The sequence below is a fragment of the Salvelinus fontinalis genome, chromosome 2, assembly GCF_029448725.1.
Source record: "Salvelinus fontinalis isolate EN_2023a chromosome 2, ASM2944872v1, whole genome shotgun sequence".
NCBI lineage: Eukaryota > Metazoa > Chordata > Actinopteri > Salmoniformes > Salmonidae > Salvelinus > Salvelinus fontinalis.
The window spans coordinates 36928702-36945871 of record NC_074666.1 but is presented as its reverse complement, the minus strand read 5'-3'; the positions used below and the strand labels follow the sequence as shown (position 1 = coordinate 36945871).

Below are 17170 nucleotides of genomic sequence, written 5' to 3'. Positions count from 1 at the left end.
AAGGGGTCTGAATACTTTCCAAATGCACTGTAGTGACAATCAGTAGACTAAATGTATATATTTTTTTTTTTGCCAGGTTCTCTGCAGTTGGATAATGGACAACTGTTTTTCATTATCTGGTTGTTTCTGGTATGCTTTCAGAATGTGATAATGTTAGCTACTTGAGCATCAAGCCTGACAGGCTCTGGGCAGAAGGGTTGCTGGTTTGTTAGATGCCTTGATGTGCGACCCTTTGTTCCCGTGTGTCGGTGTGTATGTGTGTCGGTATGTGTATGTGTGCATTTTACCCTCTGTGTGATACCCTCATGTGTGACTCCCTGTTGCTGTGTGTTTTGGCAGGGATTGAACGTCAGGCCTCGGAATAATGCCCAGCTGGGGCGGGACGGCGTGCGGCGGAAAGACTGGCACGACTACGATGCAATTAGGAGAGACGCTACTCGCTCTGGTAGGACAGAACTTCAGGAAGTCCCTCCCCCATATTCCCTTTTAGTTTGAGGTTTGAAGCCCACAACTAATATACTACGATAACAAATGATTCCTCACAAGACACGTGTGTAGGAACATGAGCTTTTCGGAAGAAAAGTGCTGAATATAGCACAAAGCCATTAAAATTGATGTGCTCGACAGACTGCAAGACATTTCCAAGTTCCTTATGGTTCATTCAGCAGGTACTGTACTTAAGACCAAAGAGATTTTACCTGACATTAAGTCCAGGTACTTTCACGGTCTGTCAGAGAAAAGCAGATCGTTGGCGCAAGGCATTTTGTCCCTAGTCTTCCTCAAACACCATCGTTGCACTCTTGTCTGTTCTCTCGGTGTGTGTGTGTGTGTGTGTGTGTGTAGGTAACGGCGAGCAGGGAAAGCCTTTTCCGCTGACCGACGCTGACCGGGTGGACCAGGCCTACAGGGAGAATGGGTTCAACATCTACGTCAGCGATAGGATCTCCCTCAATCGCTCTGTCGCAGACATCCGGCACCCAAAGTGAGTGTCTTTTTCGCTTTTAAATTACCCCACTTGTCAACTCACACGTTCCTCCCAAAAGATAAGTATAGTTTAGTCAGTTGTTTCACATTCTCCTGATGATCCATAAGCAAAATAACTATGAGCATTAGGTGTAAGGTGTTTTTCTCCTAATGGCTTGGTGTAATTTGTATTTCATTCCTATTTGAAGAAAGGAGCTGTCAATTGGGACCTTGAGTTGCCTTTACCTTAACAATGCAGCAGTAGTCCAATCTTCGATTCCTCTTTCCCTGCTCTTTCCTTTCCCTGTTCTATGTCTATGAGGACAATTACAAAACCCTAAGCAATACTCTGACCTTCTATTCCCCAGCTCTGTTTTCAATGGGGAATCAATTGTGACCGACCGGCTCGATTCGGTTTTATATGGCAAAATTAGAAATTGTGTTTTTTTTAACTTGGGATAGAAGTAGAGACTTGTAGCTAAAAAATGGTATATCATACACTACATTTGAGGAACAATGGGAAAGTAATTCTGCTTTGAGAGTTTATAAACTTGTAACCCCATGTTTGAGAAAATGGCAATTTAATATTTTGGTACACGTACTGGAGAACTCTTCTTTGTCCATTCAGCATGTTCACACCTGCTTAAGCCTTAGCTGCACCCATCTTTGTAAGGATTCACACACATGACGTCAGAAGCCTGGTGGTCCAAAATAGCATAAATAAACCCATCTGTTGGAAAATGTATTTAGTGTATGTCAATCTAGCAACTAAAAGCAACTTTCTAAAACATTTTTGGTTCATTTCTAGCTAATGTTAAGCTAGTTGGCTAGCCAGCTCAAATAATGACCACAACATATAGCTAACAACGTCTTAACTTGAGCTAATTTGTATTCATTATTACAGGAAAATAAACATGCATCAAGATTACAAGTCAATGGCAAGCTAATTATAGTAAATAGCTTACGTGTGACTTGAGTTTGAGTGTGAGTGTGACAAAATAAAATCAGGGCATTCTACCGGAGATTTTTAGAACTTGGACACTGTCTTGTTGGCCTAACGTTATATCATAATTTGACTTTGGTTCAGGTCATGTTCTTCACATTACTGTCTCTGTTAAACACACACTACATCAAATAAAATCAAAGTTTATTTGTCACATGCACAGGATAAAGATGGTGTACATAGTACAGTGAAATGGTATCTGCATAGTGGAGTCTTTTGTTTAGACATCTAGCTAGCTAAACAATGACCCATAATCCCAACTCATGATGTTACTGCCTAGCATGAATCTGCAGGTAGCTAACCAACTAGGTTCAATGTGTTAGCTAGCTAACATTAGGCTATAACAAGCCATGCAAATGGCTCTGAGATACGAATAATATTACTACACAGATTGTACACAACTTTAGCTAGAGAGCTAGCTAACAGCACACTTACTTGCAATGAAATTAATTTGCTGACAAAATTGGAAACATATCTGAAAATGTTGCTAGCTAGACTAACCTGTATACATGAATGAATGCTTCTCCCTCTGTCACGGATGCCATGGTTACTCTTAGTTTGAAGATGTAATCCGTTATACAACGGCCTTCTGTTTGTTCTCTTTTCGACTCCCTCCATATTTGAAATCAAATGCCTGATTTTTCTCCATATCCTTAGCTATAAAAACATCCCCGTAGCATAGTGCTGCCACCACCATGCTTCACTGTAGGGATGGTACCATGTTTCCTCCAGACGTGACGCTTGGCATTCAGGCCAGAGTTCAATCTCGGTTTCATCAGACCAGGAATCTTGTTTCTCATGGTCTGAGAGTCCTTTAAGTGCCTTTTGGCAAACTCGAAGTGGGGGGGGGGTGCTTTTTACTGAGTGGCTTCTGTCTGGCCACTCTACCATAAAGGCCTGATTTAGTTGTGCTGTAGAGATGGTTGTACTTCTGGAAGGTTCTCCCATCTCCACAGAGGAGCTCTGTCAGTGACCATCAGGTTCTTGGACATATTCCTGATCAAGGCCCTTCTCCCCCGATTGCTCAGTTTGGCTGTGCGGCCAGCTCTAGGAAGAGTCTTGGTGGTTTCAAACTTCTTCCATTTCAGAATGAGCCCACTGTTTTCTTGGGGACCTTCAATGCCTCGACACAATCCTGTCTCGGAGCTCTACGGACAATTCCTTCGACTTGATGGCTTGGTTTTTGCTCTGACATGCACTGTCAACAGTGGGACCTTATATAGACAGGTGTGTGCCTTTCCAAATCATATCCAATCAATTGAATTTAACACAGGTGGACTGCTAGTTGTAGAAGCAAAGTGTCTCAATACTTCTGTAAATAAGGTACCGTAATTTCCGGACTATAAGCCGCTACTTTTTTCCCACGCTATGAACCTTGCGCTTTATACAATGACGCGGCTAATTTATGGATTTTTCCCGCTTTCACAAATTCATGCCGCCAAAAAACTGAGCACCGTCACATAATGTGAAGTAAATCGAGCGCGCTCAAACTTTCCATCATTCTGATTACGGTAGTCATTTTGTCACCCTCATCATGGCAAAGACACGGAGAAATGCATATGATGCAGCTTTCAATTTGAAGGCGATCGATCTGGCTGTTGGAAAAGGAAATAGTGCTGCTGCACGGGAGCCTTAATGAGTCGATGATAAGACGTTGGAAACAGCAGCGTGAGAAACTGACTTAGTGCAAAAAGACAACAAAAGTTTTCAGAGGAAAGAAAAGCAGATGGCCCGAACTAGAAAATGAGGCTTGGATGAGTTTGCCTCCGGATGAAAGTGAGGAGAGCGCAATGAAAAGGATCCAACATCGGATGAAGCAATTCTGAGGCTATTCAACTCCGACACCAAAGGAGATGACTTCAGTGGTTTCAGTGCACAGGAGGAAGATAGTGACCAAGGACTTTCTTGGTAGGCTATTGTTTACTGCTATTTAAAAAAAAAAAAAAATGTTACAAGCCTGTTTCGTTAAAGCCTATTTATTTTTGTTACAAGCCGTGTTTCGTTTAAAGGCTGTGTAAAGTTCATTTGTTTCAATGTACCGGTAGGCACCTGCAGCTTATAGACACGTGCGGCTTATTTATGTACAAAATAAAATAAAAAATTAAATTCAGTGGGTGCGGCTTATATTCAGGTGCGCTTAATAGTCCAGCAATTACGGTATTTGTTTTTTTGTTTTTCATAAATTTTCTAAAAAGCTGTTTTTCAGTTTGTAATTATGGGGTATTGTGTGTTGATGGATGAGGATAAAAATATTGAATCCATTTTAGAATGAGGCTGTAATGTACCAAAATGTGGAAAAAGGGCAGGGGTTGGAATACTTTCCGAACACACTGTATAATGAATTGTCACTGCCAGTAGAGAATAGCATGTTCCCTAAGCTGTTCCAGGGTGTGTGTTGTCTGGGTCTTAGTATCCAGGGCCTTGTGGTTTCCTCTGGGTACATTTCCCCGAGCCTTTTTTCAGTGAATAGAGCCTCTGAGGAACAGGCTGTTGCTATTCAGTGCTCTAGCAGTCTCCCTTGGAGAAGCCCGTTGATGTTCCTACAGCTATGGGAATCACAGGTTGGCCACATGGGTCCCTTAACTCCCTCCGATCTGCCTAATTTGTTTAATAAAGTGTAATGAAGCGGCAGCTTATTGCCGGCCCGCCTTCGCTGTCACTCTTCCGGGCTCTTTGTGCTTTGTGGCTGGCATCTCACTTTTACTATTTAAAAAAAGATATATTTATAAAAAAAATCCCCTCTTCTACTCCCTCTCTCAATCCTTTGTAGCCCTGCTAAGGAGCCTGCGTATTCTGGTTAGGGAGTAATTGGTTTATTTCGCTCGCTCTCTCAGCTCTGTCTGTCTACGTGAAAAAGTGAGGGATGATGAAGAGGCTGTGGCAGAAGCTTGGCCTTCCAACGACTGAAGTGACACCCAACTGTCACAGTCCCTGTCGTTCTGTGTCAGTTAGACCAATCAGCCGGCCACATCTGCTCTCCAATACCCAATCGGTGGCCCTGTCTGCCCTGGAGGCCCGCACTCGCCTGGTGATTGGCATGTTGTCACCGCCAGAGGCGTGGAGCGGATATCTGATCTTGACACATTCAATTTGTTGATGTTTGCGCTGCGACAGAATTCCAATGAAGGAAGCCACATAATTCCACAGGGTGTAGTACAATGCCAGGAAATGTGGGTGGGTTGGAAATTGGTTTGAGCAACACTGTCTGTCTCAGTTGTCTCTGTTTTACGACAAATTAGATTTGGGCTAGTGCTCTGCTCTAGCACTCATTTCACTCATGAACCAGAGACTGGCGGTGCTCATTCTGCCCCATCAAAGCGCTTTCATTATCGGCAATGATTACTTCAATATACAGTAATCATATTATATAATATCGCAATATACTTACTGTTTATCATTGTCCAGTGACAATTATGGGTCATGAATAATAGGCCTACATGATAATACTAAAGTCTGTCATAAAGCATCTGAGTAGGAGTGCTGATCTAGGATCAGTTCCCATTTGTCCATATAATGTTAGTCATTGTGATATCAAATCAAACTTTATTTCAAAGTGCTTAGCAAATAAAATAATACAATTTGAGAAAGCACACTTTGCTATAAATGGACAAGAATAAAATTTTGAAACCACTTAAAATTGTAAAACAATAGTACATGAGAGGTTATTGTATAAAAATACCAAAATAAATAAATACTGAACAAGTTAAGTGTTGGTCCCATGTTTCATGAGCTGAAATTAAAGATCCCAGAAATGTTCCATACTCACAAAAGCTTATTTCTCTCAAATTCTGTGCACAATTTTGTTTATATCCCTGTTAGTAAGCATTTCTCCTTTGCCAAGATAATCCATCCACCTGACAGGTGTGGCATATCAAGAAGCTGATTTAAACAGCATGATCATTACACAGGTGCACCTTGTGCCGGGAACAATAAAAGGCCACTCTAAAATGTGCAGATTTGTCACAACACAATGCCACACGTTTTGAAGGAGTGTGCAATTGGCATGCTGCAGGAATTTCCACCAGAGCTGTTGCCAGAGAATTGAATGTTAATTTCTCTACCATACGCTGCTTCCAATGTCATTTTAGAGAATTTGGCAGTATGTCCAACTGGCCTCACAACCGCAGACCATACTTAACCACGCCAGCCCAGGACCTCCACATCCGGCTTCTTTACCTGAGGGATCATCTGAGACCAGCCACCCGGACAGCTGATGAAATTGTGGGTTTGCACACCTGAAGAATTTCTGCACAAACTGCCTCAGTGAAGCTCGTCGTCCTCACCAGGGTCTTGACTGCATTTTGGCATCGTAACCGACTTCATTTGGCAAATGCTGACCTTCGATGGCGACTGGCACGCTGGAGAAGTGGGCTCTTCACAGATGAATCCCGGTTTCAACTGTACCGGGCAGATGGAGGATGGTGTGTGAATGGCGTAATGTTGGTGAGTGGTTTGCTGATGTAATCGTTGTGAACAGTGCCCCATGGTGCTGGTGGGGTTATGGTATGGACAGGCATAAGCTATGGACAACGAATACAATTGCATTTTATCGATGGCAATTTGAATGCACAGAGATACCGTAACGAGATCCTGAGGCCCATTGTTGTGCCATTCATCCGCTGCCATCACCTCATGTTTCAGCATAATGCACAGCCCCATGTTGCAAGGATCTGTACACAATTCATGGAAGTTGAAAATATCTCAGTTCTTCCATGGCCTGCATTCTGTTAGGTTCTTATTTTTCAGAGTAAATAACTCACGGACACTAGAGAAGCTTTAACCAAGTTTAATTATTCTCAAAGGTTCTGTTCAGCTGTAATTCAGACAACCCAACACTTCTCCAATCCAGATACAGTGGGGCAAGGAAGTATTTAGTCAAAATACCAGCAACAGTGTGTGTGAACCTTGTGAACACTTATAGAAAACATTTGACCTCTGTCATTGCCTACAAAGGGTATATAACAAAGTATTGAGAAACTTTTGTTATTGACCAAATAGTTATTTTCCTCCATAATTTGCAAATAAATTCATTAAAAATCCTACAATGTGATTTTCTGGAGGAGAAAAAATCTCATTTTGTCTGTCATAGTTGAAGTGTACCTATGATGAAAATTACAGGCCTCATCTTTTTAAGTGGGAGAACTTGCACAATTGGTGGCTGACTAAATACTTCTTTGCCCCACTGTACATACCCCAACCAGAAGCCATGGATTACAGGCAACATTAGCATTGAGCTAAAGAGCCGCCGCTTTCAAGGTGCGGGACTCTAACCCGGAAGCTTACAAGAAATCCATTGCAGGGCATAGCAGAACCATCAAACAGGCAAAGCGTCAATACAGGGCTAAGATTGAATCATACTACACAGGCTCCGATGCTCGTCTTTTGTGGCAGGGCTTGCAAACTATTACAGACTACAAAGGGAAGCACAGCCGCGAGCTGCCCAGTGACACGAGCCTACCAGACGAGCTAAATCACTTCTATGCTCGCTTTGAGACAAGCAACACTGAGACATGCATGAGAGCATCAGCTGTTCCGGACGACTGTGTGGTCACGCTCTCCGTAGCCGCCATGAGTAAGACCTTTAAACAGGTCAACATACACAAGGCTGCGGGGCCAGACGTGTGCCCCGGGCATGTGCTGACCAACTGGCAGGTGTCTTCACTGACATTTTCAACACGCCCCTGATTGAGTCTGTATTACCAACATGTTTCAAGCAGACCACCATAGTCCCTGTGCCCAAGGCAACCTGCCTAAATGACTACAGACCCGTAGCACTCACGTCCGTAGCCATTAAGTGCTTTGAAAGGTTGGTAATGGCTCACATCAACACCATTATCCCAGAAACCCTAGACCCACTCCAATTTGCATACCGCCCAAACAGATCCACAGATGATGCTATCTCTATTGCACTCCACACTGCCCTTTCCCACCTGGACAAAAGGAACACTTATGTGAGAATGCTATTCATTGACTACAGCTCAGCGTTCAACACCATAGTACCCTCAAAGCTCATCACTAAGCTAAGGATCCTGGGACTAAACACCTCCCTCTGCAACTGGATCCTGGACTTCCTGACGGGCTGCCCCCAGGTGGTGAGGGTAGGTAGCAACACCTCTGCCATGCTGATCCTCAACGCTAGCTCTCCACAGGGGTGCGTGCTCAGTCCCGTCCTGTACTCCCTGTTCACCCACAACTGCATGGCCGGGCACGACTCCAACACCATCATTAAGTTTGTAGACGACACAACAGTGGTAGGCTTGATCACCGAAAACAATGAGACAGCGTATAGAGAGGAGGTCAGAGACCTGGCTGGGTGGTGCCAGAATAACAACCTATCCCTCAACGTAACCAAGACAAAAGGAGATAATTGTGGACTACAGTAAAAGGAGGACCGAGCACGCCCCCATTCTCATTGACGGGGCTGTAGTGGAGCAGGTTGAGAGCTTCAAGTTCCTTGGTGTCCACATTAACAACAAACTAGAATGGTACAGACACACCAAGACAGTCGTGAAGAGGGCACGACAAAGCCTATTCCCCCTCAGGAAGCTAAAAAGATTTGGCATGGGTCCTGAGATCCTCAAAAGGTTCTACAGCTGCAACATCGAGAGCATCCTGACTGGTTGCATCACTGCCTGGTACGGCAATTGTTCGGCCTCTGACCGCAAGGCACTACAGAGGGTAGTGCGTACCGCCCAGTACTTCACTGGGGCTAAGCTGCCTGCCATCCAGGACCTCTACACCAGGCGGTGTCAGAGGAAGGCCCTAAAAATTGTCAAATACCCCAGCCACCCCAGTCATAGACTGTTCTCTCTACTACCGCATGGCAAGCGGTACCGGAGCGCCAAGTCTAGGACAAAATGGCGTCTCAACAGTTTTTACTCCCAAGCCATAAGACTCCTGAACAGGTAATCAAATGGCTACCTGGACTATTTGCATTGTGCCCCCCCCCCCCCCCCCCAACCCCTCTTTTTCGCTGCTGCTACTCTCTGTTTATCATATATGCATAGTCACTTTAACTATACATTCATGTACATACAACCTCAATTGGGCCGACCAACCAGTGCTCCCGCATGTTGGCTAACCGGGCTATCTGCATTGTGTCCCGCTACCTACAACCCCCCACCCACCAACCCCTCTTTTACGCTACTGCTGTTCTGTTCATCATATATGCGTAGTCACTTTAACCATATCTACTTGTACAAACTACCTCAATCAGCCTGACTAACCGGTGTCTGTATGTAGCCTCGCTACTTTTATAGCCTCGCTACTGTATATAGCCTATCTTTTTACTGTTGTTTTATTTCTTTACTTACCTATTGTTCACCTAATACATTTTTTGCACTATTGGTTAAGTAAGCATTTCACTGTAAGGTCTACACATGTTGTATTCGGTGCACGTGACAAATAAACTTTGATTTGATATACTGTATTCTAGTCATACTCGTCCTATATAACTACTGCTGTACAGACCTTTTCTATTAATATGTCTATACACCAGTATTTATTTATTTAATAACATTGCACGTTCTGATATAGGATGTAAATAAATCAAATGTAATGTTTTGCTGGGTGTTACTGCACTTTTGGAGCTGGAAACACAAGCATTTTGCTGCATCTGTGATAACATTTACATTACATTTAAGTCATTTAGCAGACGTTCTTATCCAGAGTGACTTACAAATTGGTGACATCTGTGTACGCAACAAATAAACTTTGATTTGATCCTAGATCAGCAATAATAATCTTGAGAAACTATGAACACCAGCTCTGCACTGTAGTCTCTCTCTTCACTTCTTTGGTAAATTGTGTTTGCCTTATTTGTTTAGTTGCTTGTTTGTGTGTTTAGCTGTAAACAGAAGCTGTATGCGGAGAAGTTGCCCAACACCAGCATCATCATACCATTCCACAACGAGGGTTGGTCATCCCTGCTCAGGACTGTACACAGCGTGCTCAACCGGTCCCCCCCTGAGCTCATTGCTGAGGTCATACTGGTGGACGACTTCAGCGACAAAGGTACACTGAGACATGCATGGATCCACACACACACACAAAGTGTTCCCTCAGTGTATAAGTGAGTCATTTGTTTACCAGCTTGTTTGCTGAGGGTTGTCCCGCAGTCATTTATTAACAAGGCCTAGACCAAGACTGCAGCTCTAGAGCCTCCGTCAGCAGCTGAATTCTTCTCTTCCCAGCCCCTCTCAGCCCAGCCTTCACCATGCAGTGTTTAAGTAATCTTTAACTAGCTCCACTGCCACCCCAACCCCATTGATGGATGTGTTTTCCATCTCCATCACCTCTTAAGGAATTAATTGTTCAGTGGCTTTAAGTTAGGTGCAAAGACATGGCATACATTTGTACAAGTCACTAGTCCTTTGAGTTTGTATAAGTCATGTTCTTCAAAACCTTTACTGCATTCATTTTAATTACTGTGTGTGTGTGTGTGTCACCGTTCAAAAGTTTGGGGTCACTTAGAAATGTCCTTGTTTTTGAAAGAAAAACACATTTTTTTGTCCATTTAAAAAAACATCAAATTGGTCAGAAATACAGTGTAGACATTGTTAATGTTGTAAATTACTATTGTAGCTGGAAACGGCAGATTTTTAATGGAATATCTACGTAGGCGTACAGAGGCCCATTTATTAGCAACCATCACTCCTGTGTTCCAATGGCACGTGTTAGCTAATCCAAGTTGATAATTTTGAAAGGCTAATTGATCATTAGAAAATCCTTTTACAATTGTGTTAGCAGAGCTGAAATCTGTTGTCCTGATTAAATAAGCAATAAAACTGGCCTTTAGACTAGTTGAGTATCTGGAGCATCAGCACAAGTCCTCAGCTTCATTAAGTAGTACCCGCAAAACACCAGTCTCAACGTCAACAGTGAAGAGGCGACTCCGGGATGCTGGCCTTCTAGGCAGAGTTGCCAATAAAAAAGAAAAGATTAAGATGGGTAAAGGAAAACAGATATTGGACAGAGGAACTCTGCCTAGAGGCCAGCATCCCGGCGTTGCTTCTTCACTGTTGACTTTGAGACTGGTGTTTTGCGGGTATTATTTAATGAAGCTGCCAGTTGAGGACTTGTGAGCCGTCTGTTTCTCAAACTAAACACTCTAATGTACTTGTCCTCTTGCTCAGTTGTGCACCGGGGCCTCACACTTTTTCTATTCTGGTTAGAGCCAGTTTGCGCTGTTCTGTGAAGGGAGTAGTACACATTGTTGTACCAGATCTTCAGTTTCTTGGCAATTTCTCGCATGGAATGGCCTTCATTTCTCAGAAAAAGAATAGAGTGACGAGTTTCAGAAGAAAGTTATTTGTTTCTGGCCATTTTGAGCCTGTAATCGAACCCACAAATGCTGATGGCCCAGATACTCAACTACTAACTTAAGAAGGTCAGTTTATTGCTTCTTTAATCAGGATAACAGTTTTCAGCTGTGCTAACATAATTGCAAAGGGGTTTTCTAATGATCAATTAGCCTTTTATAATGATAAACTTGGATTAGCTAACACAACACACGATGTTTGCTGATGATGGGCCTCTGAACGCCTATGTAGATATTCCATTATAAATCAGCCGTTTCCAGCTACAATAGTAATTTACAACATTAACAAAGTCTACACTGTGTTTCTGATCAATTTGATGTTATTTTAATTAACAAAAAAAACGTGCTTTTCTTTCAAAAACAAGAATTTCTAAGTGACCCCAAACTTTTGAATGTGTGTGTGGGTGGGTGGGTATAGGGACAGTTGAGAAAAGATTGGAAAGGTAGGAGGAGGATTCAAACCCATGCCGACTCTGGCATATTAAACGTGTGCCGGGGTCAGTTAGCGGCTCTAACCGCTGGACCACACAAGCCACAAATTACTGGAAATCTTATACAGATCTTGACTTTAATGTCAGTGAGGAGGAAAATCACCTGTTGTCAGGACTGAATCAGCCGCTGGTTAGATGTGGAAGGATTAAAACCAGCAGTGATGCTGTCTGGACATTGAAGACTAGTGTTTGATTAGGCCTGTTTAAGAAGAATCCTACAGTCTGTGGGTTTGTGTTCCCAAACACGATTTAATCAGTTTGAACTATGGAGTCAATGCATGACTCTGAACTCTTACATAATGAATCGGAGGTGTATAAATTCTTGCCCACACTTTCTCCCAGAATATTTAATAATGCAAAGAGAGAATATTAATCATGTCTTAGGTATAGCGGTGCAGAATATGTCAGGCCATCATGTGATCTACACACTGCTGTTCAATGTACAAAGACTGTAAATGCTATAGGTCACATACTATAGACTTTAGCGTGGGGTCGCATAGAGCCTACAGTGCTGCTGAATCACGCACACCGTACTGTGTAGCTCCTTCTGACACAGCTTTGGACGAGTCATATTTGCTCAGGGAAAATGAACAAATGATTATGCTAATGCTGTCCAGGGTCTGATTGCTATTCGGTCCTCTTTAAGAAAAAAAAAACTTTGGGCTATAATCAATCCCCAGGTCCTGTGCCAGCCCTGGGTGACTCATTTGCAGCAGTGAGGCCAGGGCATTCTTTATACGCCTCCTCCCACCACCAAGTGAAACCACCTCATTTGTTATTTGGTGGTGATTAGCCTTTCCTACTTTCATATCTTCTGTGTTAGCTAGGTAGCCTGTGGTAATGCAGATTATATTATTCGGATGAATGCACATTGGGGCTCCCGAGTGGCGCAGCAGTCTTAGGCACTGCATCTCAGTGCTATTGGTGTCACTACAGACCCTGGTTCGATTACAGGCTGTATTAGAACCAGCTGTGATTGGGAGTCCCATAGGGCAGTGCACAATTGGCCCAGCATCGTCCGGGTAAGGGGTTGGCCGTCATTGTAAATAAGAATTTGTTCTTAACTGACTTGACAAGTTAAATTAATAAATATGAATGTTTTCCGTATCTCCTATGACCAGCAAAAGCCAATTGTAACCAAACCAATGTAGTACTATTGATGAAACACATGGTAGGTAGGTGTTTGTAATCACTAACTAACCTCCCGGTAGCTATGCTCTAGTGTACATATCAGTACACAACAAACTGCTGCGTCATCTGCAAAATGTTTTCAGGCTTTTGTATCATAAGCAATGTTTGATCATTTGTCTTCTTACCTGTGAGCTTCATTTTTGTATTATTCAACCAAACTTTTCTCTTCCACTTCATTAAGTCACTGCAAGGTCAGTCTTTTGTTGTTGGGCTTTTCAGTATAACTTCCATTCAGCGTATGTTTTCAGTATCGAACCGTTTCCCTTGCCCCATCACAGTATCTTCATTTTGAGCATAGTGCAGAAAGCATTAACTCATGAATAAGGGATGCAATGTATATGTTCTTCTGTTCATGTTCCAGACCGAATAAACCATCTGTCTTTCAGTGAATTTAAGGAAATGTTGTATCACAGGATTCGTCATGACGATTCATTGCATTTTCACATGACATTTGCCATACCAAATTATTCGTCAGTGCACGTTAGGTGCATATGGAATTGATGTGCAGTATTTGTCTGAGTGGTTCAAATGAAGAGGTTTTTGAACAACATCAAATGTTATTGGTCACATACTCATGGTTAGCAGATGTTAATGCAAGTGTAGTGAAATGCTTGTGCTTCTAGTTCCAACATTGCAGAATTATCTAACAAGTAATCTAACAATTCCCCAACTACCTAATACACACATCTAACAAGTAATCTAACAATTCCCCAACTACCTAATACACACATCTAACAATTCCCCAACTACCTAATACACACATCTAACAAGTAATCTAACAATTCCCCAACTACCTAATACACACATCTAACAAGTAATCTAACAATTCCCCAACTACCTAATACATTACATTACATTTAAGTCATTTAGCAGACGCTCTTATCCAGAGCGACTTACAAATTGGTGCATTCACCTTATGATATCCAGTGGAACAACCACTTTACAATAGTGCATCTAACTCTTTTAAGGGGGGGGGGGGGGGGGGTTAGAAGGATTACTTTATCCTATCCTAGGTATTCCTTAAAGAGGTGGGGTTTCAGGTGTCTCCGGAAGGTGGTGATTGACTCCGCTGACCTGGCGTCGTGAGGGAGTTTGTTCCACCATTGGGGTGCCAGAGCAGCGAACAGTTTTGACTGGGCTGATTCCCCAACTACCTAATACACACATCTAACAAGTAATCTAACAATTCCCCAACTACCTAATACACACATCTAACAAGTAATCTAACAATTCCCCAACTACCTAATACACACATCTAACAAGTAATCTAACAATTCCCCAGCTACCTAATACACACATCTAAAGGGGTGGATGAGAATATGTACATACAAATATATGGATTAGCGATGGTCGAACAGTAGATGGTATAAAATACAGTATATACATGTGATATGAGTAATGTAAGATATGTACACATTATTAAAGTGGCATTATTTAGAGTAGCATTCTTTAGTGACTAGTGATTGGGTCTCAATGTGGGTAGCAGCCTCTTGAGTTAGTGATTGCTGTTTAGCAGTCTGATGGCCTTGAGATGGCTGTTTCTCAATCTCTCGGTCCCAGCTTTGATGCACCTGTACTGACCTCGCCTTCTGGATGATAGCGGTGTGAACAGGCAGTGGCTCAGTTGTTGTCCTTGATGATCTTTTTGGTCTTCCTGTGACATCGGGTGGTGTAGGTGTCATGGAGGGCAGGTAGTTTGCCCCCGGTGATGTTGTGCAGACCGCACCACCCTCTGGAGAGCCTTGCGGTTGGGGGCGGTGCAGTTGCCTTACCAGGCTCTCGATTGTGCATCTGTAAAAGTTTGTCAGGATTTTGGTTGACGAGACAAATTTCTTCAGCCTCCTGAGGTTGAAGAGGCGCTGTTGCACCTTCTTCACCACACTGTCTGTGTGCGTGGACCATTTCAGTTTGTATGTGATGTGTATGCCCAGGAACTTAACACTTCACACCTTCTCCACTACTGACCCTTCGATGTGGATAGGGGGGTGCTCCCTCTGCTGTTTCCTGAAGTCCACGATCATCTCCTTTGTTTTGTTGACTGAGTGAGAGGTTGTTTTCCTGACACCACACTCCGAGTGCACTCACCTCCTCCCTATAGGCTCTCTCATCGCTGTTGGTGATCAAGCCCACCACTGTTGTCGTCTGCAAACTTGATGATTTGAGTTGGAGGTGTGCATGGCCATGCAGTCATGGGTGAACAGGGAGTACAGGAGAGGGCTAAGCACACACCCTTGTGGGACCCCAGTGTTGAGGGTCATTGAAGTGAAGATGTTGTTTCCTACCTTCACCACCTGGTGGCAGCCCGCCAAAGTCCAGGACCCAGTTGCACAGGGAGGGGTTGAGACCCAGGGCCTCCAGCTTGATGATGAGCTTGGAGGTTACTATGGTGTTGAATGCTGAGCTGTAGTCAATGAACAGAATTCTTAAATAGCTTTATTTTTGTCCAGATGGGATAGGGCAGTGTGCAGTGCCATGGAAATTGTGTCATCTGTGGACCTGTTGGGGTGGTATGCAAACTGAAGTGGGTCTCGGGTGGCCGGTAAGGAGGCGGTGATATGATCCTTGACTAGTCTCTCAAAGCACCTCATGATGACAGAAGTAAGTGCTACGGGGCGGTAGTCATTTAGTATAGTTCTTTGCCTTCTTGGGTACAGGAACAATGGTAGCCATCTTGAAGCATATGGGGACAACAGACTGGGATAGGGAGCAATTAAATATGCACGTAAACACACTAGCCAGCTGGTTTGCGCATGCTGTAAGGACTCGGCTAAGTATGCCGTCTTGGCCAGCAGCCTTGTGAGGGTTTCACTCAAGTCAGCCACTGAGAAGGAGAGGGGGGGGGGGGGGGGGGGGGGGGCTGTGTCTTCGTTAGCGAGCCGCAACAGTTGCACTGTATTATCCTCAAAGTGGGCAAAGAATGTGTTTGTTTGTCTGGAAGCGTGACGTTGGTATCCGTGATGTGCCTGTTTTTGTAGTCCGTGATTTCCTGTGGACCCTGCCACATCCGTCTCGTGTCTGAGCTGTTGAGTTACGACTCCACCTTGTCCCTGTACTGGCATTTTGCTTGTTTGATTGCCTTGCGGAGTGAATAACTACACTGTTTATATTCAGCCATATCACCAGACCTCTATCCATGCTTAAATGCGGTGGATCGCACTTTCAGTTTTTCGCGAATGCCGCCATTTCTGGTTAGGGTAGGTTTTAATAGTCACAGTGGGTACGACATCTCCAATGCACTTATTTATAAATGCACTCACCAAGTCAGCGTATAGATCAATGTCATTCTCTGAGGCTGACTGGAACATATTCCAGTCTGCATGATCAAAACAATCTTGGAGCGTGGCTTCCGATTGGTCAGACCAGCATTGAATGGTTTCTCGTCACTGGTACATTCTCGTCACTTGTACCATGGGCCTCCAAGGTACATATCAGCAAGTTGCTATAATCAACAAACCTATTCATTATTTATGGTTAATCTGTTTTTTCCTTTTGTGTAAGAGGCCTGTACATCTACTCATTGTGCCTGCTGTAGGAACACAGATAGTTCCCCTTCGTTTATCATCATCATCTCAAAAGACGCGTGCAGAGTACTTTACAGCCAGACTCATTTTCCTATTCTGTTCAGCATGTTCTTAATCTCTCCAATCTCCCTCCCATTACGCTTGCTTTCAGGTGGGGTGTTGTCTCTTTTAAGACGGTGTCTCAGAGAACATGAGAATCACCCGGGGCTCATCAGCTCCAGTTTTAGTCTGTCTGAGTGCAGACTTTTCTAAAAGAGACAGACTGTGCAATCAGGGACAGATGACAGGCCGTCAGATGGGGCCTCAAACCAGCATTAAAATATGCGGTGCACTAAAGCAATTATCGTCAGAAGCCAAATGACGCACATTGTCAGACAAAGCCAGGTCAACTTTGGATGCTTTTAAGCTGCTGTTTTTACTCGTATGCCAATTGTTGCCTTTGTGGTACATTTACAGTGCGTTCAGAAAATATTCAGACACTTAACTTTTTCCACATTTTGTTACGTTATAGCCTTATTCTAAAATGGATTAAATTGTTATTTTTCTTCATCAATCTACACACAATACCCCATAATGACAAAGCAAAAACAGGTTTTTAGAAATTTGTGCAAATGTATTAAAGTAAAATATGGAAATATCACATTCTCACGTAAGTATTCAGATCTTTTACTCAGTACTTTTG

General features: G+C 43.3%; 1 protein-coding gene across 1 annotated transcript in view; it reads left to right on the top strand.

Annotated features, from left to right (window-relative positions):
• LOC129818091 (polypeptide N-acetylgalactosaminyltransferase 10-like) overlaps positions 1-17170 on the top strand; it is a 110678-nt gene that overhangs the window by 33823 nt on the left and 59685 nt on the right. The window contains exons 2-4 of the mRNA XM_055873658.1: positions 340-445; positions 844-982; positions 9813-9979. Of these exons, the coding sequence (XP_055729633.1) occupies positions 340-445; positions 844-982; positions 9813-9979 (412 nt within the window). The remainder of the gene's footprint in view (positions 1-339; positions 446-843; positions 983-9812; positions 9980-17170) is intronic.